General features: G+C 50.4%; 10 protein-coding genes across 10 annotated transcripts; 8 read left to right on the top strand and 2 right to left on the bottom strand.

The window, feature by feature from the left end:
- Positions 1 to 599: 599 nt before the first annotated feature.
- N7455_004621 (uncharacterized protein) lies at positions 600 to 2579 on the top strand (the record flags this gene model as incomplete). The annotated part of the gene is made up of 1 exon (XM_040956753.2): positions 600 to 2579. The coding sequence occupies one exon, from the start codon at positions 600 to 602 to the stop codon at positions 2577 to 2579; it is 1980 nt and encodes a 659-aa protein (XP_040812713.2).
- A 1170-nt stretch (positions 2580 to 3749) lies between these two features.
- N7455_004620 (SRR1 family protein) lies at positions 3750 to 5007 on the top strand (the record flags this gene model as incomplete). Its single annotated transcript, XM_040956850.2, has 3 exons — positions 3750 to 4078; positions 4137 to 4799; positions 4854 to 5007. 3 exons carry the CDS (start codon positions 3750 to 3752, stop codon positions 5005 to 5007), a joined length of 1146 nt encoding a protein of 381 aa, XP_040812827.2.
- Positions 5008 to 5801: 794 nt separating this feature from the next.
- On the top strand, positions 5802 to 7159 carry snf4 (AMP-activated serine/threonine-protein kinase regulatory subunit SNF4; the record flags this gene model as incomplete). The annotated part of the gene is made up of 5 exons (XM_040956789.2): positions 5802 to 5846; positions 6021 to 6144; positions 6231 to 6380; positions 6448 to 6914; positions 6977 to 7159. The coding sequence occupies 5 exons, from the start codon at positions 5802 to 5804 to the stop codon at positions 7157 to 7159; spliced, it is 969 nt and encodes a 322-aa protein (XP_040812819.1).
- A 485-nt stretch (positions 7160 to 7644) lies between these two features.
- N7455_004618 (uncharacterized protein) lies at positions 7645 to 9804 on the top strand (the record flags this gene model as incomplete). The annotated part of the gene is made up of 3 exons (XM_040956737.2): positions 7645 to 8689; positions 8739 to 9047; positions 9101 to 9804. The coding sequence occupies 3 exons, from the start codon at positions 7645 to 7647 to the stop codon at positions 9802 to 9804; spliced, it is 2058 nt and encodes a 685-aa protein (XP_040812794.2).
- A 726-nt stretch (positions 9805 to 10530) lies between these two features.
- Positions 10531 to 11493, top strand: atfB (bZIP transcription factor atfB; the record flags this gene model as incomplete). Its single annotated transcript, XM_040956774.2, has 1 exon — positions 10531 to 11493. The coding sequence occupies one exon, from the start codon at positions 10531 to 10533 to the stop codon at positions 11491 to 11493; it is 963 nt and encodes a 320-aa protein (XP_040812785.2).
- Positions 11494 to 11845: 352 nt separating this feature from the next.
- N7455_004616 (sugar porter family MFS transporter) lies at positions 11846 to 13676 on the bottom strand (the record flags this gene model as incomplete). Its single annotated transcript, XM_040956839.2, has 2 exons — positions 11846 to 13317; positions 13424 to 13676. 2 exons carry the CDS (start codon positions 13674 to 13676, stop codon positions 11846 to 11848), a joined length of 1725 nt encoding a protein of 574 aa, XP_040812768.2.
- A 424-nt stretch (positions 13677 to 14100) lies between these two features.
- Positions 14101 to 16013, top strand: N7455_004615 (arylsulfatase; the record flags this gene model as incomplete). Its single annotated transcript, XM_040956723.2, has 2 exons — positions 14101 to 14258; positions 14312 to 16013. The coding sequence occupies 2 exons, from the start codon at positions 14101 to 14103 to the stop codon at positions 16011 to 16013; spliced, it is 1860 nt and encodes a 619-aa protein (XP_040812784.2).
- Positions 16014 to 16221: 208 nt separating this feature from the next.
- Positions 16222 to 17643, top strand: N7455_004614 (uncharacterized protein; the record flags this gene model as incomplete). The annotated part of the gene is made up of 1 exon (XM_040956830.2): positions 16222 to 17643. The coding sequence occupies one exon, from the start codon at positions 16222 to 16224 to the stop codon at positions 17641 to 17643; it is 1422 nt and encodes a 473-aa protein (XP_040812693.2).
- A 657-nt stretch (positions 17644 to 18300) lies between these two features.
- N7455_004613 (Zn(II)2Cys6 transcription factor) lies at positions 18301 to 20400 on the top strand (the record flags this gene model as incomplete). Its single annotated transcript, XM_040956778.2, has 3 exons — positions 18301 to 18306; positions 18369 to 19352; positions 19405 to 20400. The coding sequence occupies 3 exons, from the start codon at positions 18301 to 18303 to the stop codon at positions 20398 to 20400; spliced, it is 1986 nt and encodes a 661-aa protein (XP_040812707.2).
- Positions 20401 to 20567: 167 nt separating this feature from the next.
- On the bottom strand, positions 20568 to 22409 carry N7455_004612 (putative iron-regulated transporter; the record flags this gene model as incomplete). Its single annotated transcript, XM_040956773.2, has 5 exons — positions 20568 to 20837; positions 20908 to 21599; positions 21657 to 21696; positions 21792 to 21955; positions 22040 to 22409. The coding sequence occupies 5 exons, from the start codon at positions 22407 to 22409 to the stop codon at positions 20568 to 20570; spliced, it is 1536 nt and encodes a 511-aa protein (XP_040812770.2).
- Positions 22410 to 22571: the final 162 nt, after the last annotated feature.

Below are 22571 nucleotides of genomic sequence, written 5' to 3'. Positions count from 1 at the left end.
CTTTTTCCCCTACTTTTCACTCACTTCATCCCTAACCTTCTGACTTCTCCCCCGGATTCCTGGCAACTCAAACCCATAGTGTTTGCTATTCTTGGAACAAAGTGAACACCTTTTGATCTCTCTCGGGCGCATCACCTTCGGAAGCTGCTGGTACATAGCTACAAGTCACGTTCCCGTCGCGTCTGCGCGTCTCTCCGGGGTCGCGATCTACAGGCTTCGGGCATCTACACACGGCCTTTCGGAGTCTGCATTTTTAATCCGTTCGGTGGTAAGTCTGAAGTCATTGTCGCTCTATTTTTTTTTCTAGCTTAATACTGGTGGCAACCAATGGCCTTGGTCCGCCATACTTGTACATGTTCCATCCTCGTGAAACCATTTCCAGTTTATGTCGCATTATGTCTTGATACACGAATGTGTGGATATTCCGTTTCAATCATTGCTTGGTATTTCCAAGGTTTCAATTTACACATTGACTATGCCCCCTTGTCTGGGTTTGATTTGCTTTACTTGTCCAGTCCAAAGCTGATATCGAAACTAGATACAAAACAAGAACAACATATCGTCATCTTTAGAATCCATTCTACAGGTTAAAGGTACAGATGCCGCCTAAACGTGCTACGCGCCGGGCTGGCGCGACTCCTCAGCGGCCACATCCGGCGCCCGAGTTTGAGTCCATCCTCGACCTTGTGCAAGGGCCTGTTTTGCCCAGTGTTCCAGTCCAAGCATCGTTCAACTATGGCGCTACTACCACCACAGCATTACCCAAGCGCATGTCGATGCGGCCCAATGTTGGGATTGACCAGGCAGTTGGAACAGTCGATGCCCATCTTGAAGTTGCTCGGAAGCGAACAGCCGCTACAAAGAAGCAGCAAGGCCCCCAAGCACGCCAGTCAAAGCGTGAGCCAACACCCGACGAGGCTCAGCTTCAGCAGTCGCTGCATAATGCAGCAGACGAACATTCCGATCAAACTCCTTCGCCTCCTGTTCCACATTCGGTATCTACGGACTCTAGTCCGGACGCTCAACCCCCATTACAACGCCCCTTGTCGAACTCTCCCCTGTATCCATCACCGCTTCAACGAACGGGATCTCCTCGCATTCACAGTCCTCTGGGTAGCAGCTCGCCATTCCGCCACAGCTCTGTTGATAATGCTTCTGTGGCATCTTGGAATCTGGAGCGTGATATTAACGAAGATGACCTTCAAAGAACGCGACCAAGCAAACATGGACGCAACATCACAGCGCCCCCTCGACGAATTTCTGGCCTGGCTAATGTTCTCGAGGAGGAGGATGAAGAAGAAGAGGATGTCAAGTTTGAATCGGCAATATATCACGATTTAGAGCCCGACGTCCCCAAGGAAAGCTTTTTGCGTCGATGGCTAGGATCAGTGCGACCCCAAAATCAGGAGCCCCAGAGTAACAATGAAGCCCCCAGCGAGGTACGCCGAAAATCCTGGATGCAGACGTTCGGGGCAGTAATGGAAGGCCCCTATCAAAACTGGATTCGGGGTGGCTTCTACTTGCTTTTGTTCTTGAGTTTCATTTTCATGCCCCTGATTGCCGCAAAGCTTCGCGTTTATCTAGATCATGGTGTTCTGGATTGGGACTTGTCTTCGAACGTAAACATATCGAAACCGGAAGTTTTCCATAGCCTTCGGAGCGAGGTATCAAAAATGGACGTTCAGATGTCATCCCTGTCGAAAGAGATAAGCTCTGTTCGATCAGAAAAGTCCATTCATGATTCGAAACCCACAGATGCAAGCCTCCATCGGAACCCGGTTTATAAGGTGAATTTCCTTTCAGTGGCATTGGGGGCAATCATTGACCCAGCGAAAACATCACCGACTTTGGGTCCCAAGCAGAGCGCTTCCCTCCGAGCACTCCTCTGGGCGACTTCGTTTGCAACAAGACGAGCCCTCCGAGCACCGCAATCCCCCCTGTCTGCCCTTAGCACGTGGGAAGAGGTAGGCGACTGCTGGTGCAGCGCCCCTCGCAATGGAGTAACCCAACTATCCGTCCTTCTCGGCCGCGACATCGTGGCAGAAGAGTTGGTCGTTGAGCACATTCCCGTGGGCGCTTCTCTCGAACCAGAAGCGGCACCCCGAACAATCGAGCTGTGGGCTCGCTTCAAAGTGAACCCCCACAAAACACCAGTCAAAGCCAAACCAACACCCGAGGCTCGACCTGGCCGTGGCTTCCTGAAACTCTTCGGAGATGCCACAGTGTCACCAGCACCACCCTCAACTCAGGCCCCTTCGTCCCGCGAAACAGGACTTGGAGGATTCCTAATCCCTGGAATCGGTTCACTTCACGGGTTAGTGATGGATCTATTGCGTCGGAGCAACCCCTTCGAACCTCCAAGCGCTTACTCAGACGACCCAATTCTCGGCCCTAACTTCTACCGCATCGGAAAGCTCGAATATGATCTCCACAGCCCGGACTACGCGCAGGCATTCAAGCTCAACACCATCGTCGACGTTTCAATGATTCGTGTGGACAAGGTTGTCTTCCGAGTGACTTCGAATTGGGGTGCCAACCATACTTGCATCTACCGATTCAAGCTACACGGGCACCTCTAGGCCCGGCTACAGATATTCAGTCATTGAGCTTCGTTGAGCTTTGATCCGTCTCCTACACCTCTCTCATGTATTTAACTCCCAAGGAATCAGGTTCTGGCTGGTTCTAGAATTTGGACAAAATGTGCTTTGCGATGATACCTTGCATGGCTTCGGCGGCGTTACTTGGTTTTCCTTTTGGGTTAGTTTTTTTTTTTTTTTTTGCCTCGAGATATTTATCCTTTAGAGTCATATCATATTATAGCCATGATTCCGTTCGGGTCTGCTTCTTCTTCTCTACAGGCGCTTTGTTCTGTCAACAGCACGTTCCCGTGCTTCTCTTGTCCTTCCTAGTAGTTTCATGTTTTCTCGTCACACACAACTTGCTTGCAACGAGAGCCTAATACGTTGTAGGTTGCTTTGTGTTACTCAGGCGTCGATGGCCATGTATATATGGCTTTGGATATAGGTTCATATAAGTCGAGAGAACAACGGGTGGCTCTTACCAACTCACTGAGAGTCGTCCCTTCCTACTTTTTCATTCACAATCGCCGATTCCTTCAGTACCACGGTTGCTATATCTCTTGTACTATACCCCTGGGTGCGTGGCACATGGTACACGGCGACCCCCGAGTCCCCCTGCTCTCTAATCCTTCTAGTATAGGGCAAAGAGTGCTGTCTGCCAGGCTGCGACGGGAGTATTCAGGTAGTTGGGAACTTTGAGTGATGTTTTGTTTTACTTATATTTACTTGTAGGTCCTCAGTCTAAGCGCGTACTCCCGTTAACACGTTTGTTCCCAAGTCATCTCTCAAAGGATGTTATCCAACCAACACCGGGAGCAGGAGTTACTGAAACAGTTGGGTATAGAATACTCGCCAACTAGATGCTAACTTTCTACGTAAATGTGATAGACGATGTGATGCACTGAATACTGCTATCTGTTAACGGCATGAGCTTTCTGAACAATGTCCCCCGAAGTGTATATTATGTCGATCCCTTTGCAATCTATAACTATATAACTATGTATGTTTTATCCAGTAGACGTACCCCGCACACATGTGATATGTCAGTGCGAGTGTGATGGATGCGCTGGCTTAGGCGCCAGCCGCAACAATACTGGTTATATTATATAAGTACTGCCCCAAAATAAATTACTCCTTTGCCACCCAAATATTCACAGTCACATCGTCAACATGGGCGACATAAAGAATTCAGAGCCCGTGGCAGAAAGGATCTCGCGGTTAGACCTTGACTACAAAATCGGACATTGTCGCTTGGCCGAACCTGGGGAGGTGCCAACCCAGGAGGAGGTGAAGGCAATTATCGACAGACTCTACGAATCCGGTGTGCCCTTTTTCACCAAGGAATTAATTCAAGGCATGTGGGATCAGATCAAGCAAGACCCAGTCCAGGGAGACAAAATACTTACCAAAGACATAACCGGCGCGGTTGTTGAGTGTGATGTCGAGACAGGGAAGGTTCGGCAATTGCGCGTGGATAATATGGAATTGGAATATGTGTGGTGAGTACGTGCGGTTAATATTAATATTTGTATTATGGTGAGAGCTAATATTCTCCAGCAAGGAACTGGTCCTCAGTTATCAGTGCCGAGCATCTCTCAGAAGGGAGCTTGAATGGAAAGATTACACGTTCCAGCACTGGGAGCCCTGCTCAGTCAATATTATGCATCAGACACATGAATGGGATAGCAAATCGGAGAAAACCATCCCTCGGCGTGGCCCCCTGGGCCGTGTCACAAAAACCTTCCAAGACAAGACCCAAGAATGGAAAGAGAGCCCAGCTTGCGAAAAGCTCAAGACAATTCTCTCATCTTCAGCAAAATATCATGAAATCGACAAGGTCATCGGTTTTGCTCTTGGCACGATGTCGCGCGAATGTGTCAATGAGGATGGCACTCTAGATACTAGGAGTGCGTGGCGATCTGCGTCTCAGCACGCGCTTCTCGTTACCATGACGGAATGGCTACAAGAAAGAGATCATAAAGAGAAAGTCTTATGTTACTCACAGGATCCGGATTATAGCGAGGTGGACAAGAAGATTCTGGACGAGGCGGGCATCGAGGTGATTGAAGATCCGCGTGGTTGGCTCGAGGTGGACGAGAACTCGATCGTACTCTCGATAGCACCGAATGTGCCTGTCAAGGAGATTATTACGGACATTGCTCGACCCGCGGTTATTATTTGGTGTCAAGTGAAGTTCGATGATGGGCTTGTTCGGGGTTTGTGTGTATCATGTCGTCTTCTACCTTCTTTTCAATCTGCTAACATCCTCCTTAGAACCGATCCTGACTCTTCGCGGGTTAGAGCAATGATGGAAGGTTATGAGCTGCATGAGCTTGGCCCTGATGAAGAGCTGTTCTCGGATATTGCGCTCTATATCCGGAAGTCGGTGTCTGCCCCAGCTCCTAGTTCCGACGGAAGATTTTCCTAGATGAGAGTTCATACCTGGGCTTTTATATAAATTTATGCCCGAGGAACTAGGTGTCAAGTCCGGGTGTGTTACGGCAGGTTTTAAGATGCCATCGCGCTTGCCAGGCAGAAAATTAAAAGGTTACATATAGAAAGGTCTCTTGCGCAGAATATGCTTATGCTTTTTAATGCCTTCGTATTCACCTAAAAAGAGCATCCAAAAGATATCATAAGTCCGTATAAGCGGCGGACTATTCTTGTAAATAATAAACTAACAATCTATACTCATAGTATGGATTTCACTTGTACTAAGATCATGACTATCTAGAGAAGGGGATAGAACATGTCTGCCTTTTACTCCTTGGGGCATCTTATTCTTCCTAGAAAAGAAGCGTCCTTCCATATCCTTTAATATTACCGATCTCAATCTCTTCAGTAATGGCTTTTTAGATGGACAAACCGAGCAATCATATGGGTTGGCGCGATGGCATCTAAAGCGTGGGGTATATATCCATGTCGTATACATATGTACATCGTTGAACAAGGATCATTCGAATGTTCCCGTACGCGTACTTGCATCCCATTGGAAATAATTAAATATTATAATCTGATATGAAAAGAAGGAAAAAGAAAATAACACATGTAAATTAAATTAATTAAATCTCCTATTAGTATCCCCTTTTTCCAATCGATTTCAATCTGGTTGCGTAGGATCCCTCTCCCCCACATATCGAAAGGCGGAAGATCCTCGACTCGGGACCTCCCATCTCTGGTCACGCGCCTTTCGTGCAGCCTATCCTCGTACCTACGCCCCCAATGGCTTCCGAGCGAGCGATCGATCGGGAAGAGCGACAAGGCCTTGTAAGTCTCCCTTTTTGCTTTTTCAAAAGAGGGAAAAGAGGGGGAGGGAACCCCTCTTTATACCTGACGTTGGACACTGTGGGGGATCGGACATTGTGAACGTGTTTCGGGGCATGGGTTCACCAGTCACCAGATCACCTGGGGTCATATCTAGATCTTGACTAACGCAAACAGCGTGCCATTCGCGATTTCCTCAAGGCCCGAAACTCCTACGATGTCCTACCGCTCAGCTTCCGACTCATCATCTTCGATACGTCGCTTTCCGTCAAGGAGAGTCTGAACATTCTGATTCAAAACGGTACGTTTTTCGCGATCCCTTCACATCCTTTTCTACAAAATTGCCGAACTCCAGCTGACTATGAACCGGGGAATCGGGAGGTACAGGCATCGTTTCAGCTCCGTTGTGGGACTCCAAAGCCTCCAAATTCGCAGGTCTTCTGACCACCTCCGACTACATCAATGTCATCCAATACTATTTCCAGAACCCCGCCGCACTGGACCAGATCGATCAATTCCGCCTGGACAGTTTGCGAGGTGCGTTGGGCCCTCCCCCGTGCCGCCGCATTTCCTGGAGGTACACCCGGCTAATGGGAATATACAGAAGTTGAAAAGGCGCTAGGTGTGGCGCCGCCGGAGACCGTCTCCATCGATCCAGAGCGCCCTCTCTATGATGCCTGTCGGCGCATGCTGGAATCGCGCGCTCGCCGTATCCCCCTCGTCACCAGCGATAGCCAGACCGAGCGGCCCCACGTTCTCAGCGTCATCACCCAATACCGTATCTTGAAATTCGTCGCCGTCAATGTCCCCGATACGCAGCAGCTGCGGCGTCCACTGGGGGAGCTCTTGCTTGGATCGTATGATAACGTTGCTACGGCTTCAATGGATACCCCGGTTATTGATGTCATCCATATTTTGGTCGAGCGCAGCATATCCAGTGTCCCAATTGTGAACTCGGAAGGCGTGGTGTACAACGTATTCGAGTCGGTCGATGTCATTACTTTGATCAAGGGTGGTTTCTATGATGATTTGAGTCTCACGGTTGGGGAAGCGTTGAAGAAACGTTCTCCGGTATGTGACCCTCCGTCCCTGATGATATCAGTTTGATACTTACCTATGTACTTTCTCCGCAGGGTTTCCCGGGTATCTACACATGTTCATTGAATGATGGACTGGACACTATCTTTGATACTATCCGCAAATCACGGGTGCACCGTCTCGTTGTCGTGGATGAACACTTCAAGCTCAAGGGCGTTCTGACTCTGAGTGATATCCTGCACTATATTCTTCTCGAGGGAGAGAACGAGGAAGCCTGATCGGCTTCGAGTTTGAAAGTGACTTTTCCCATAGATATTCCGTTTTGCATGGTTCCGGCGTTTTGATCTGCCCTGTTCTGGCTCTTCGAGTGAACCCTCGAAAGATGAAGATAACATATGAATTGCCTGGGAGCACATGGGCCCGGCGAGGCCATGCTTGTTCTTGGCTATTATTTTTGATTTTGGGCTTTACGAATGTACAGAGGTAATGATATGGATTCCAAAACTTTTGTTTTTTTTTTATTGCTCAGAAATAGACTTGGAAGACCTGGAATGTTTGAAGCATTATCTTATATTATCTTATATTGTTGGTTGAACCTTGACCTTACATCTGTAATGTTGTTAAGACGTACCTTCCTGTATCTCAGCTCCTTCCTCAAGGACAAGACCTTGGCCAAGTCAACCCGTGGACATCCCCGGGCCCCCATCCTAGTTCTTACTTGATCCCCATCTCTTCCTCTCGTATACATTATCCAAACGTAATCATGCGGCGTCTTAAAAATGCGTTCCGGTCCAGATCTGAGACACCTGACCCTGCTACATCTCGTGGTGTCTGGCCACGACGGCGCCAGCCATCTGAAGGAGATCCATTGAAGCCTCAGCCAGAAGCTGCTTCAAATGAACTAGGCGATGAGCCAACAACCGAAGCCGGACCCAGCGCAAACAAGCCATCTGGCTCGGCCGCAGTAGCCCCCGTTGACAATACTGACAACACCGAAACTGGGTCGAATGCCCAACACACTCAAGACACTAGCGAACTCCCCCCTCGGTCCAAGAATGGCACCAGACGTCTGAAGAAAATGGTTGCTCGTTTGCGTGGCAGCTTATCCCACGAAGATGATCCTATCACAGACACACAGCCTGAAACTGCGCAGGAGAGTTCCCGCAAAGAGAGACCGAGCTCTATACCTTTGTCCTCCAATCCAGTTGAGCTGGATACCACTGCCGGGGAGTCGTCTACGGCCGCTGGCAAGTCTGTCAGGTTCGATGACCCAAAGTCGGGGCGGAAGGTCAGCGCTCAGACGACTCATTCTCAGGAGTCCAGCCAGACTGAGGAAACTGTTTGCCGAGACCCTGCCCGACAAATCGCGATGCCTATCCAGGAACCTTTGGAGGAGTGGGGATGGCCGGGACTCATGCTGTATTACCCTGGTAGTAGCAGCAACCCCAAGACTCATACCAAGGAGGCTTCGGACCCGTTCTCAGATGGGAAAGCCGCCGACGTCAGACAAGCAAAGCCAGGACCTTCAAGGCATAGTGCAGGCACGAGCCGAGAGGAATCATCCAGGGCTTCTGAAGGGACACTGGAGCCTATCGCCGAGACTGATTTTGACAGAATCGAACCTGTCATCGAACCAGCCGAGCCTGAAGGTCAAGATGCTCAGAGGGCAAGTTCAGCCAACAGCCAAACAAGTCGAGTTAGTTGGACTAGCACACTTGACTCACCCAAGGCGATATCGGCCTTCAATCGCATGGCATCTCAGTTTGGCATTCCGATTTCCATTCCAGGTGATGAGACTCCAAGTCCACGTAGGTTGTGTATTTTCTTATGCATGGATTGTCACTGACTGGATTCTAGCAGCCGAGGGCAGTCCCGCCGAGGAGGAGGGCACGAGTCGTGGATTCGGATTGTTGGGTAAAGTTCGCAAGGTGCGATCCAGTTTGGATGCCAACACCACCCCTTTAGCGCCACCTCCTAAGCTGCGACGAATGAAAACATTCGCGAATCTGCGCCGTCCGACTCCAATGACTTCGTTGCAAGGAAAATCGATCGAGACATTGGCCCGTCTGGGAGGATATGGCTATCTTATGCTGACGGACCTGGCCCCTTGTCCCGTGCAGCTGCCCGCATACGTTGTGGCAACGCTGATGTTTCTGCACAAATATGGTTGGTGGCTGTTTCTTCTACGTCATGACTTGACTGACCCCGGGTTCCTGCAGGTGTTGACACTCCCGAGATCTTCCTCCAGCCCGGCGATCTGAAAGCCGCCACTCGGTTGTATGACCACTTTGCTAGCCAGGTGCTTGAGGCAGAGAAAGATGAGTCGAAGATTTCCCTTACCATGCGTGTGGTTTCCATGCCGCAGCTCCGTGAAGACTTGGCGCCCGTGTTGGGTGTGGCCTGGGCCTTCAAGGCCGTGCTGGCGGGGCTTCCAAACGGGATCCTCGGGAGTGTCCGGCTCTACCAGGTTTTGAGGGCGATGTACTATCACTCCATCCCCGATCAATCCCATCACCTCCGTGTGCCAGATTGTATCGCTGAGGCGAGCCCAACGACTGCCGCCCGAGTTCAGCTGATGTGTCTTGCGCTGATTGCCCTTGCTCCTGAGATGCAGCGCGACCTTATCTGTGCGGTATTTGGGCTACTTTCCTTGTTGGTGAGTGCGGAGACCAACGTCCAAGAGCAACCCGGGATGGAGCTCCGTGATCCAGAGGCGAGTCCGAACTTCCACGAGTTGGTGCGGGTGTTTGGACCGCTACTCCTTGGGCCCAGGGGGCAAGAGAACTCAGAAGGGGCCTCGACAGAAGTTCAAAAGGAGGTTGATGATCAACGGGTGGCGGGTCTGTTGCTCAATAATTGGCATTTTGTGCATCGACAGTTGCGACACTGGACAAGTGGACGGTACTTGGTGGGCAGGGAATAAATAATTGGACAAAGCCCTGTTTCATATTGAGAAACCAGGTTGGGTTCTCTGATTGGATTTCTAGAAAAACCTGTATACTTCTCTCTCTCTCCACCCGCCCAACCCTGTTTTTTTTTTTTTTTTTTTCCCCTTTCGGCTTTGAATCCTGTTGGATACCATTCTTTTTGTTGTTTTTTGTTTTTCTATCTCTTACCATTATCTGTTATGGTCTTTATAGTCTAGAGAAAGTCTGGACTTGGATAAGTCTAGGTCTCTACAGGGTTATGAAGGGAGGGGGGTCTTAAAAAAGATAAAAATACATTCCTTTCCACTTTGATTTCTGTTTTCCCTTTGGAACATTCCCATGGTGACACCAAACACAATCCCCCCCCCCAATATCCCAATTCTGTGCCCATTCGCCCGGATCTTCTGGACCGCAGGAAGTCTTGTCCGACCGTGGCTCCAACCAGGTCGACCGCAACCTGGACTCTGCTCTTCTTCAGGCACCGACCAAACCCTCGTGAATGAATCAGTGAATCAGAGTGAATCAGAAACACAGAAACACAGAAAAAAAAGGACAGTGAGACTTTTATTTTTCTCTCTCTGTTTAGGGTTATTAGGGCAAGAGAGTCTGTCTTAGCTTCCTTAGTGTGCTCTCTTGGTTTCTCTCTCCATGTTTTTAGAAGGAACATAACTTTCTTCTCGAAAGCTTCTCTCTCTCTCTCTCTCTCTCTCTCTCTCTTTGACATGTCTGCCAACCTCAAATCTACAATGCCATCAGGTCTACCATCAGGGTTACCTCCAGGCCTGGCAAATATCAACATCGATCCATCACCATTCACATCTTCCTTTTCAGGTGATTTCCTAGGTCTTCCCATTCCAGACGACGACCAACTCTGGGGTCTGAGCCCCGTCTCACCAATGGCCACAGCCTGGGATAAACCCGACTCGGCAGCATTTGCCAATTCCGCACTTGAGCGGGACCTCAAAAACGCCCAAGTCCGAAATGGCCAACCAACCCCGCCTCCATATGACGATCAAGGCCGCGACCTCTCCCTCGACATGCTGGAAGGCGCAAGCAAACGACGGCGGGTACGAGAATACAAAACCGCCGCTGCAAGCCTCAGTCCAGATCTCGACGACGCCCCACACGAACGCGCCAAGCGTGCCAAGTTCCTAGAGCGAAATCGTCTTGCAGCAAGCAAGTGTCGCCAGAAGAAGAAGGAGCATACCCAGAAGCTGGAATGCGACTTCAAGGAACAGTCCAAGAAGAAAGAGCAGCTTATCGCGGAGATTGCACGGCTACGATCGGAGATCCTCGGATTGAAGAATGAGGTCCTGAAACATGCTCAGTGTGGAGATGAACCCATTAAACTTCATCTCGCGCAGATGGTAAAGAAGATTACCGATAAAGATGGTGCCCCACCTGCGACCTTGCCGGATTCGCCCGTCAGAATCTCAGATAACAATCCCTCTGTTTCCCCGCTCGAACCCACCCCGGCTCCGGTGACCGCTGCGGTGTCTGTGTCTGCTCCGGCCCCGGCCATGTCGTTTGGCTTTGATGATCCCCTCCAGCTTGAGCCGGCGGCGGCCGCCGCCGCGGAGGCGTTTGAGCAGCAGATGCGTCGTGAGTCGGAGGCTTCGCTGGTCTCGGAGGGGTCTTATTCTTTCTCGGCGGAGGATACATTTGATGATTTGATCAATGTGTGAGTGTGAACAGGAGTGCTTATGTGATAACGAACTTTTTATGTGGAGGTAATGAGGGGCAGCAGGTCTGTCTGGCGTTGTGGATTTTTTTTGCAAACCTTTGAATTGCGATCCAGTGGAACTGGAGGGTGTCTGGCGTTTTGATTCCGATTTGAGTAAACGGAAGCTTTTGATATTCGGTACTGTGTTTGTCAATTCTAGCTGCCTTGAGGGTGATTAGCTAGGGGGTGGATTATTGCTGTGGGCAATAGCCTGGTTACCTGGGATGTATCTTACAATAACATGGCAGATGGAAATGAATTTGTTTCTATCAGTATATACATGGTAGATAAAAGAGAACTGACCATATAACAAGTCAGGACCGTCCAGCGGTTGACTCGACATGCGCAGTCTGATGCTTGGAATGCACTGATTTGGCATCAATCTGCGCATCTTGATGTCTTTCAGCAGGTACATGCGATGCAGCATCATCATTCAGACCCTTCCACCCATGCTCAGTATCCGGACCAACCCGATCGAACAACCCATTAATCTCCTCGAGGGACTTGCCAGCGGTCTCCTTTAGACAGAAGTAGGTAAAGCCCACAATCACCACATCCAGCAATCCAAAGAGCAAGAATGTCCCCCATCCCAGACTCTGCTGAATATATGGTGTCGAGAAACTCCAAACAAAATTAAACAACCATTGCGACCCAACACCGAACGCAACACCGGGCTCACGAATGCGCGTCGGGAAGATCTCACTCGCACACGGCCACGGCAACGGACCCCAACTGAAGTTGTAAGCGATGATATCGAGGTATATCAAAGCAACCGTAGCAATCCCCGAAGAAGTAACCGTCCCATCTCCAGGCTGGGGACAAGTCTTGACAACCACCGCAGTGGCAATCATACAAACCGCCATAAATGCCGCACCACCACCCAACAGCGGCCGTCTCCCAAACCGATCGGACAAAAACACCACAAAAACCAAACAAGCAACGACCTTGATCGCGCCAAATATCCCCGTCAATAAAAGTGTCTTATCACCAGCTCCAACAAGCAACTCGAAAAACTGCGGCCCGAAATACGCCAACGCCGTCGACCCCGTCGACTGTTGCGCAAGAAACAACCCACCAGCAATCCCCATCCTCTTCAAATTCCCCCTTTCAACCAACTCCCAAACCCTAAACCCATCAGTAACCTCCCTCTCCTCTTCCAATCCCCGTTTCATATCCTCAAACTCCATTCTAACCCCCACCCCCTCGCCACCCCTCACCCAAAGAAGACTCTCCCACGCCTCCACCCCCCTCCCAACCGCAAGTAACCACCTAACACTCTCCTTAACCCCCAACATCCCAACCCCCATCAAAACCCCCGGCACAAGCTGTAGTCCAACAGGAACCTGCCACTGCCGCGCACCCATCTCCTCCCCCATCATCTTAACCCCATAATCAACCCAATACGAAACAAGGATCCCAACCGTATACGTGAGCTGATAACAACTCCCCAATCTCCCACGGATCTCCTTCGGACTCATCTCGGACATGTAGATCGGGATCACGGTTGCAGAGCCGCCGACGCCTAGTCCGCAGATTACGCGGCCGAGGTAGAATACGGACAGGGAATGGGAGTCGATTATTTCGAGGATCACGCCTAGACTGAAGATTGCGGAGCAGAGACCCATTGCGACTCGTCGGCCGTAGTGGTTAGTTATTGGCCAGATGAGGAAACAGCCCGTGAAGGCGCCGGCTTGTTGGATTCCTACGGCGATGGCGCTTGTGTGGGTTTTGTTGGAGGCCGGGATTAAGAAGGAGGTTTGGAAGGTTTGGAAGGTTAGGACTCCGCCTTCGTGATATTAGTGTGAATTTGGAATTTATTGGAATGTTGGGATGGGTAGGATTGGTAGGTAGAGAGGTTGGAGGGAGTGTAGGTGTAGTGTAGTGTTACTCACCAATTACGCCCGAGTCATAGCCGAACAAGGCGCCGCCGGAGCAGAGTACGAGCGCGAACCAGTATATGCGCCAGTGGGCTTTTGGTGGTTGGGTTGTTTCTGTTTCCATTGTAGGAGCTAGGTCTGGAAGGTTCAATTGTGGTGTTTGGGGGAGCTGTGAGTAGGAGGTGGCCGGTGTTGAGGTCCACCAGGTATGGGGGGTTTTATACCATTTTGAGAATGAGGAGGGAGATATAGGGTTTACATTTGACATGGTCTAGATAGAAATTGAATCAAAGGTGTCATAGTATGTCCGAAAGAAGGAAAGTAGGGTTGTATGTGGTAGATCGGGGGGTCGATGGATTATGTCACTACTGTGATTGCGTGACATTCTTCCCAGGTACCTGATGTCTACAACATATACTTCTTAACTTCTTAACTTCTTATACTATTATACTTCAGATATTGCGTGATTACAATGTCATTGGCCCAATTCTCCCTTTTCTCCTCTTTCATAGTCCACATCTAACTAATGTGGAGACTAAATCCCCGCATTTCTTGCCGATGGCCGATGGCCGATTGGCGATCATTTACATGCGTATGATGCTTGTTAGGGTCGGGTCTGCTAGATCCGATATAAATATTGACTTACCACTGAAACCCCCTCACCTTCTCTATTCAAATGTTTCTTTTAAACAATGGCAGCTAAACGCCCCAATTTCCTCGTCATAGTCGCCGATGACCTAGGTTTCTCCGATGTAGGCTGTTTCGGCGGAGAGATCCGCACGCCCAACATCGACCAAATCGCCAAAGAAGGACTCCGGTTTACCGATTTCCACGCAGCAGCAGCATGCTCGTAAGTCCTCCCTACTTGGACTATTAGCTCTCAATAAAGCTCACAATCCCCAGTCCCACCCGCGCCATGATCATGACCGGCACAGACCACCACATCGCCGGTCTAGGAAACCTAATCGAATGGACCAACATCTCCGGCCAGAACGGACCTAAAGGTTCAGCCATGAGCACGGCGCCGCAGCGCGGCATGCCCGGGTACGAAGGATACCTCAACGAGCGGGTCGTCGCACTCCCCGAGGTCCTACGCGATGGGGGATATCACACAGTGATGTCAGGCAAGTGGCACTTGGGTCTAACACCAGAGCGATCACCACACAAGCGAGGCTTTGAGCGCTCATTCGCGCACTTACCTGCCTGTTCAAACCACTATGCCTTTGAGCCGGAGCTGAAAGACAAGGATAAGCTCCCAACTTTCATCGAGGCGAGCTATATTGCCCTGCACATGGAGGATGGGGAGTATGTGCGCCGTCTCCCAGAGGACTGGTACTCATCTGACGGGTATGGAAATAAGATGGTGGATTATCTGAAAGAATGGAAAGCTAGTGGTGGGAGTGAAGGTCCCGATGGACAGGGAGACCGTCCATTCTTCGCATACCTCCCCTTCACAGCACCACATTGGCCGCTGCAAGCTCCGCGCAAGTACATCGACCACTACCGTGGAGTATATGACGAAGGCCCCGACGTGCTCCGCGAGAAGCGACTACAGCGTTTGAAGGAGTTGGGGATGGTGCGGGATGATGTTGAGCCACATCCCGTGCAAGCGGAGGAAGTTAAGGAGTGGGAGGAGTACAGCGCGGAGGAGAAGAAAAAATCCTCAGTTGCGATGGAGGTATTCGCAGGGATGGTGGAGTGCATTGATTCGAACGTCGGGAAAGTAGTCGAGTACCTCCGATCAATCGACGAACTGGATAACACATTCGTGTGTTTCATGTCAGATAACGGAGCCGAAGGCGCCGCCTACGAAGCCTACCCAATGGTGAAGAGCGGCGTCATGCCTCATCTGCAGAAATACTACGACAACAGTCTAGAGAATCTCGGAAACGGGAACTCGTTCATCTGGTACGGTCCGCGCTGGGCGCAGGCTGCTACCGCGCCGTCGCGTCTGTATAAGGCGTATACCACCGAGGGCGGCGTGCGCGTCCCATTCACATGTCGCTTCCCTGCGAACTTCAATATCAACCCTGCAGATGTTGCGGTCGGTAAGGGCGGGATCACGGATCAGTTCGCCACGGTTATGGACCTCGCCCCGTCGATCCTGGATATGGCGGGGATCAAGCACCCGGCGCCGACATACCAGGGTCGTGAGATTGTCGAGATGCGTGGACGGAGCTTCCACCCCTGGGCTGTAGGTCAGGCGGAGCGGATCCACCCGGTTGAGTTTATTCAGGGTTGGGAGACGTGTGGACGGGCTGCGTTGCGTTGTGCGGATTGGAAGATCGTTTTTATTCCTAAGCCTAAAGGGCCTGAGAAGTGGCAGTTGTATAATCTTGTGCAGGATCCCGGTGAGATTCACGATCTCGCAGATGTCGAGCCGAAGAAGTTGAAGCAGTTGCTTAAGCTCTGGGATCAGTATGTGCTTGAGACGGGTGTTGTTCCACTCTGTCCGGATCTTGGGGAATTTTTGGAGGCGACTGAGGCCCAGATGCCTGAGAATGCATGGATGGAATTTGATTATTGGAAAGATGGAGCGAGAGATGAGCCGGAGAAGTTCACTCGTCAGCCGCCGAGGTTTCAGCGGACTGTGAAGCCTTTCTGAGGGAGTAGTAGAAGAATCCCTGAATCATTCAAACAGACCAAACAAATAGAAATGACTTACAAGTCTGACGCCTTTGTTTCAGAACATGCAACTTGCCGATACCTCCTGAGTAACCGCGGGGTAAAAGGACTTCACCAGGATACATAGACATCTATCATAGGCACAATAATACCCCCTGAACGCCAGCACTCCCCATTCCAAGAACACCATGAATCCCAAGATGTCACCAATCATGAAAGGCAAACTAATGTACTTCGACGAAGTAGCCTGGGACAAAAGCGACGAGGAACTATCAACCTGGAAAACAACCCTCCTGACCTCAGACTCCATGAAAAGAATAACGACGTTAATCAAGACCCACCGAAAAGGCATAGCAGACCAACTCTTCACCCCGCAAAAAGGCTCCTTCAACATGATAATCCGTCTCCGCTTCATCGACGGCGCCTCAGCCATAATCCGCTTCCCAATCTCAGGCTACTCAATCTTCCCAGACGAAAAGCTCCACCACGAAGTCTCCGTGATGCGTTTTCTCGAGCGTAACACAGAAACCCGCATCCCGCACATCTTTCACCATGGCAGCAGGGCCGAAAGTCCGCTTGGTCTCGGCCCGTTCATTATCATGGAGTATATCGACCATAACGCTGATCTGGTCGATGCACTGAATACACCCGGAATACCGGATGAAGAGCGGCCTGTTCTCGATCCTGATATTGATGAGGATAGACTGCGCTCGGTGTATAATCAGATGGCGGGGTTGTTGCTGCAGGTTGCCAAACATTCGTTCCCGCGTATTGGATGTATATCTAATTCTGCGGAAGACGGGTTCGACGATGAGTGGGTTGTTGAGCACAGGCCGTTGAGTATCAATATGAATGAGCTTGTGCAGGTTGGTGGTGTTCGTACTGAGGATCTACCGGAGATGACGGAAACATTTGCAAGTGGTGCGGAGTATTTACTTACTCTTGCGGAATTGCATATGACGCATCTTTCCTTGCAGCGGAATGACGCTATTGACGATGCGGAGGATTGTAGGACGAAGTATATTGCGCGGTGTTTGTTCCGGAAGCTTGCTAGGGAGGGACGGCTTTGTTGGACTAGGGAAGAGGGGGTGTTTAAACTATTCTGTGATGATTTACGGCCGGCGAATGTGCTTGCCAACTCGGGCTTTGGGTATAAGATATCCGGGGCTATTGATTGGGAATTTACTTATGCGGCCCCGTTGGAGTTTGTGTATAGTCCGCCGTGTTGGTTACTGCTTGAAAGGCCGGAGTACTGGGAAGACGGGCTTGATGACTGGGAGCGGGTGTATGAGGCCCGGCTGGAGGTTTTCTTGCAGGAGCTGCGGGTGCGAGAGGATGTTGATATTCGGTGTGGGGTTATTGAGGAGGAGAATCGGCTTTCTGGTCGTATGCGGGAGAGTTGGGATAATAGCGGGTTCTGGGTTAGTTATGTCGCGAGGAGGAGTTGGGCTTTTGATGTTATCTACTGGGCGAGGATTGATCGGAGGTTCTTTGGGGAGGGGAGCTTGGAGGATCGGATTGAGTTGTTGACTGTTGAGGAGAGGGATGGGATGGAGGAGTTTGTGCGGAGGAAGTTGGCTGAGAAGGAGGAGGGGGGTTTAGGGAGTTGATATTGCAATTCTATATCTCTTTCAGATGTATATAAAGGTTGGAATAGGGTTATTCGGTATGAATACTAAGCTGTCTGTCCGATCAACATACTACATTCTTCATTCAGATCATTCTATCTGTAGTTGGTTCTACTCGGAATCGACAGGGTTTTCCTTTCTGATGTATTTTCTACTTTGAGGTCGCAATGGCTCTTCAATGTGCGGTTTGGCCTATATTTTGCAGCTGCTTGCACCTTTCTATGTCCTCGACATAATTTTTAGCTGGAAATGTGGCTTATTACGTAGATCATGTATCCTTTAGGCATGAAAATGCAAGTATATATATATCATATTTTGTAGTACTTTGTACATCAATAGTCCCTAAAGTGGCGCAGTTCTGTGTAGATCACCAGTCATAGGGAGTTGTGTATATTAGCAATGTCCTAAGGATCTTCTAGAACCTCTACAACTTCCCAATCTACTCCGTAAATTCATTTCATTGTCAATCTCATTTGGAATATTCTCAATTCAATCTGATGACCATCCGAGCTCGTCATCGTATCCGCGAGAACGTGATTGCGGGGAAACCAGCCACGTCGAATTTCTTTGCGACGACTCCGTACTTTGTATCTTGTACGGAGTATGCGTTATTTAGGTTCCACCCGGGCTTGATCCATCATGGAGGTAATTTGAATATTCCTCACCTTGTTCCTGACCAAAACTGACCCGTGAACTCTTATCCACAGGTGCCAAAAGCCCGGGGAGCTGGCAGGTCTGGCCCGCGTCGACGGACAGGGTGCCTGACATGCAGGGCCCGTAAGGTCCGGTGCGACGAAGGGAAACCAAACTGCTCCAGTTGCGATCGACTGCGTCTACGATGCCTTTACAAACCACCTATCGCCCCCAGCGTGGGGTGGGGCTCATCATCAACTCGTCCATCAAACATTACAACTACATCGCCGAGTAACACAGCGGACCGAGGAAGTTCAGGCTCCTCCGCTGCAGCCGCGTCTGTATCCCGCTCCCCCGACGTCAATTTCTTCAGTACCGTTCTCCGCGCAGATGGCCACCACGCAATCCCAGCGCCGACAAACACACTTCGGCAGCTCCCTACAGACCAGGAATCCTACCCATCCGAGTTTGATATGCTTGGATTTATGGGCGGGATCACTTCTGAGCTGGAACAGAAACACCTGGACTTGACAACCGGACTCCCGATGACTTTCACCGCTAATCCGGCGTCGCAGTCGCTACCCGCGACACTCACACCAGGCGTGGATGAAGGGGACTTTTCAGCAGACCGTCGTAGTCCACTTACTCCAGATACCCCGTCTGTACCTATTGGTAGGACCTCAATTGGAAGCGGTTCGGACGTGTCAACTAAGCGGCGGAGCTTATCCGACGCAGGCAGTACTTCGTATGAGGATCAGCTGCTACAGCACTTTCTGACCATTGGCCCGCCGGCTGCTCTTTTTGCACCGATAAACATCGAGTGGAAGTATATGCGGCCAGCGCTGCTGGCTCATGCGCGAGATTCTAGTCCACTTTTAAATGCTGTCTACTGCTATGCAGATGTCCATAAAGCGATGATGGAAGGGAAAAGATGGCGCTGGGCGCCTGCTTTTTATAGAGTGTCCAGTTCGGAGATCCAAGCTTGTATTCATGGCGAGGTGACCGATTCCACACTCATCAAAATTTTGGGTGCTGTTTTTCTCTTAATGCTATCCGAGGTATGTTCTGCTTGGTCTCGAGATCGAGCGGACTTGGCTCATATTGTCCCAGATTCTCTCATCTCCCGAAATATGTACCGGAACGTCTTATATTCACTCCGGGTACCTTATCCTACAACGATTCCATGACCGTACCCGACATTGGACCGGTCTCGGTCATCTCCTGGTGTCATGGGTTTCGCTGCTAGATGTCAAGTCCCTGATTGCAGGCCGAGATGGCGATCCTCTCGCTGAGCTCGGCAACATCCCAGAGCATAGCATACCATTGAAACCACTAGATACACAAACTTCCCAAACTCGCCACATAACAGCGCCAACAGACACAAAAGAAGAAGACAGCATAGAAGACCCATTCCTCAGCCCCAACTATCTCGTCTACGAAGCAATCGTAGGCCCAGCATTCCGATTCTTCGCGCAAGCCCAACAAGTCGTCAGACGAATAGTCTGCATCGACCTCCACCACCGCAGCCGTGGAACCCTCACCGACGAATTTGAAGTCCTCCAATTCGCCCACAAAATCGGCGCAGACCTTGAAACACTCTGGCACCGACGTCCCTCCGTAATAGACGTCTACGGACGACCAGAAGCTCTAACAGATATCTTGAGCGCACCTGTGGCATCGGAAATCTGTCGCACATTCCGGCAATACATGGCCAACTTCTTAGCAAATTTTATTTACTTGCACCGCGTTGCATTTGCAATCTATCCTCGCACAGACCGTGTCAACGGTGCCGTCGATCAAATCATTCAACTGGCTACCGTTGACTCTACCGGGCCAAACCATCTGCCTGTCAGTTTCCTGTGGCCGCTGTTTGTTGCTGGCCTCGAGGGTACGGAAGACCAGCGCAAGTGGATTCTTCATGAGATTCAGCGTATGGCTGCTGCCCACGAAGCTGACGCGGCATCTTCCGTCACTCGTCACCCAACTGCTGATAGGGTCCTCGTGCTTGTGGAGGAGATGACGAGGCGACAGGACGTGTCACGCACATGGGCGGACTCGAAATGTGTGAGGCGGGAATTGTTTTCGGACTTTTTCATTGTCATTTAGACTCCATGTTCGAGACGAGATGTATAAGACTTTTTCTAATGGCTCGGCGCTCATGTAACCAGCGAGCTTGCTTTTCTGGATGACTTTTGTGACGATTTTGTTCATACACATAGACATTTTCTCATGAATTATGATACAAGAACTTACGTAGAACCACTTCAAATGTTCTAAACCGAACCAGATTCAACCGCTCGATATAACACTTTATCCCCACCCATACACCGTGATCGATGCAGTAGATGACCTCGTTCCTTGCGCACATACGCCGCGAAACAAACAGCAGCGACCGCCACAGCCCCAGAACTGATCATCACGGGATACCCGAACTGCGCCGGCAGCGGGAAAGCAATCGTCGAAGCAAAAGAAAGCATCTCGAAAACATTCTGCAGAGCCATTTCCGTCGCAGAGAAGCGAGCACGAGCATGTTCCTGGATATTCTATATAATACCGTTCGTTTAGTACACGCAACGCACAATCCAATAGGTGAATGTTAGAGAAGCCACTTACCTCCTGAACAAGGAACTGAACCGATAAATCAAATCCCCAAAGCCCAACCCGACTCAAAGCAACGCCCGCAATCAGCGTACCCGCCACGAGCCGCGAGCTCGAGTCCCAAGCAACAAAGGCCACAGCAGCACCTGCCACGCAGACAAATTGCCAGTTGAGGAACCACAGTCCGGACCGAATGGGTCCGATCCGGTTCATGATCATAGGCGCTGTCCATGTGCCGGATATCTCGGCGGCCACGGCGCCGATGCGCATGCAGCTAACCTGTAACGAGGTGAAGCCCGTGTCCAGCAGGTATGTGGTCATTGTTGCGCCGAAGGATAGGACTGTTAGGTAGAGCAGGCTCAGGGCGAAGGATGCTAGGAAGACGGGGCTGGCTATGTATTCCTTCCAGGGTACTAGTGTCTCTGGTAGGGAGTTGAGGATCTTGCGAGATGTATTCTGGTGGGGTTCAGAGGTAGTCTCGCTGTTTATATCATCTGCTTGTGTTGTAGGAGATTGTGTCTTTTTCAAGGCTGGGACGGATTGGTAGACCTGGGCAATGGCCATATATTCGACTAGCATAGATGCGGTGTTCAGAGTGAATACTGTCCAAATTGCGTATTGGGTTGATATGCTGTCAATCAAAGAGATGAATACTGGTGCTAGGAGTTTGCAGAAGAGATCGATTCGTCTCATTGAGGCGTTCAAGTCTGCCGTTCGATCGAAGTTAGATATTGTAGAGCTGCAGGTTACTTCAACTTCCTCACCTTGTCGGGGGACATTAATACTATCCGAGATCACAATTGCCTAGTGTCAAATTATCAGCGATGTCTCTAGAACAAAAATGTATAATGGATGTATCGAAGAAATTAGAAAATCCAAATACGATTCCCAGTACATACCCAGTCCCGTTCCACAGCCACCGTATTAGCCGTAGCGGCCAATTTCTCCATACAAGCCAGCAAGCCCTGCACAACGAACAAGGCAATCGTAACCGCCCAAGAGACCATGGACACGGTTGCCACAAAGCACAAGCACGACACCGCGACGGGGACTCTTTGCCACACTACTCGTTTGATCAGCCATTGGCCCTGAATGGTAACACGGCGAAACATAACACAATGCAATACTCAAATCAACATCGACCTACCAATAGAATGTCTCACAGCCACAAGCCGATCCGAACGATCAACCTGCGCACCCAACCAGGACGACAGCGCGACGGCGGCAAACGCCCGCACTAGAGCGTATATCGAAGCATACAGTAGTGTCCCCGGAAATATCGAAGCTAGGAATAGCACAGCGCCGAATTCGAACATGCGTGAGTTCCATGCTGAGAGTGTGTGTGAGATGTATAGGCGTGTTAGTACTGAGCGGGCTTCTGGTGCTGGAATATCATTTGGGGGTCGTGAAGCATCATCATCATCCGCCGATGTCGGTAACAAATTGCTGCAGGCATTGGTGGTGCTGATGCTTTCTGATGAGCGCCGGCTAGGCTCTAGGGGCCTTTCGAAATTCATCTAAAAGCGCTGCTGGTAATTTACAGCAGGTGTGCAGGGGTCTAGTCGGATGTTTATGGGGAGAGCCCTGGAGATTAAGTTGGGTGACGGATCAGCAATGCCGCGGGTGGGCTGAGGACCTTTGGAAAACTTTCAGATGGGGTGGAATTGCGTGCTATCTGT

This window comes from Penicillium solitum, assembly GCF_028829755.1.
Source record: "Penicillium solitum strain IBT 25940 chromosome Unknown utg000003l_segment0_segment0, whole genome shotgun sequence".
In the NCBI taxonomy this organism is placed as follows: Eukaryota; Fungi; Ascomycota; class Eurotiomycetes; order Eurotiales; family Aspergillaceae; genus Penicillium; species Penicillium solitum.
This window is presented reverse-complemented; position numbering and strand designations above follow the sequence as displayed.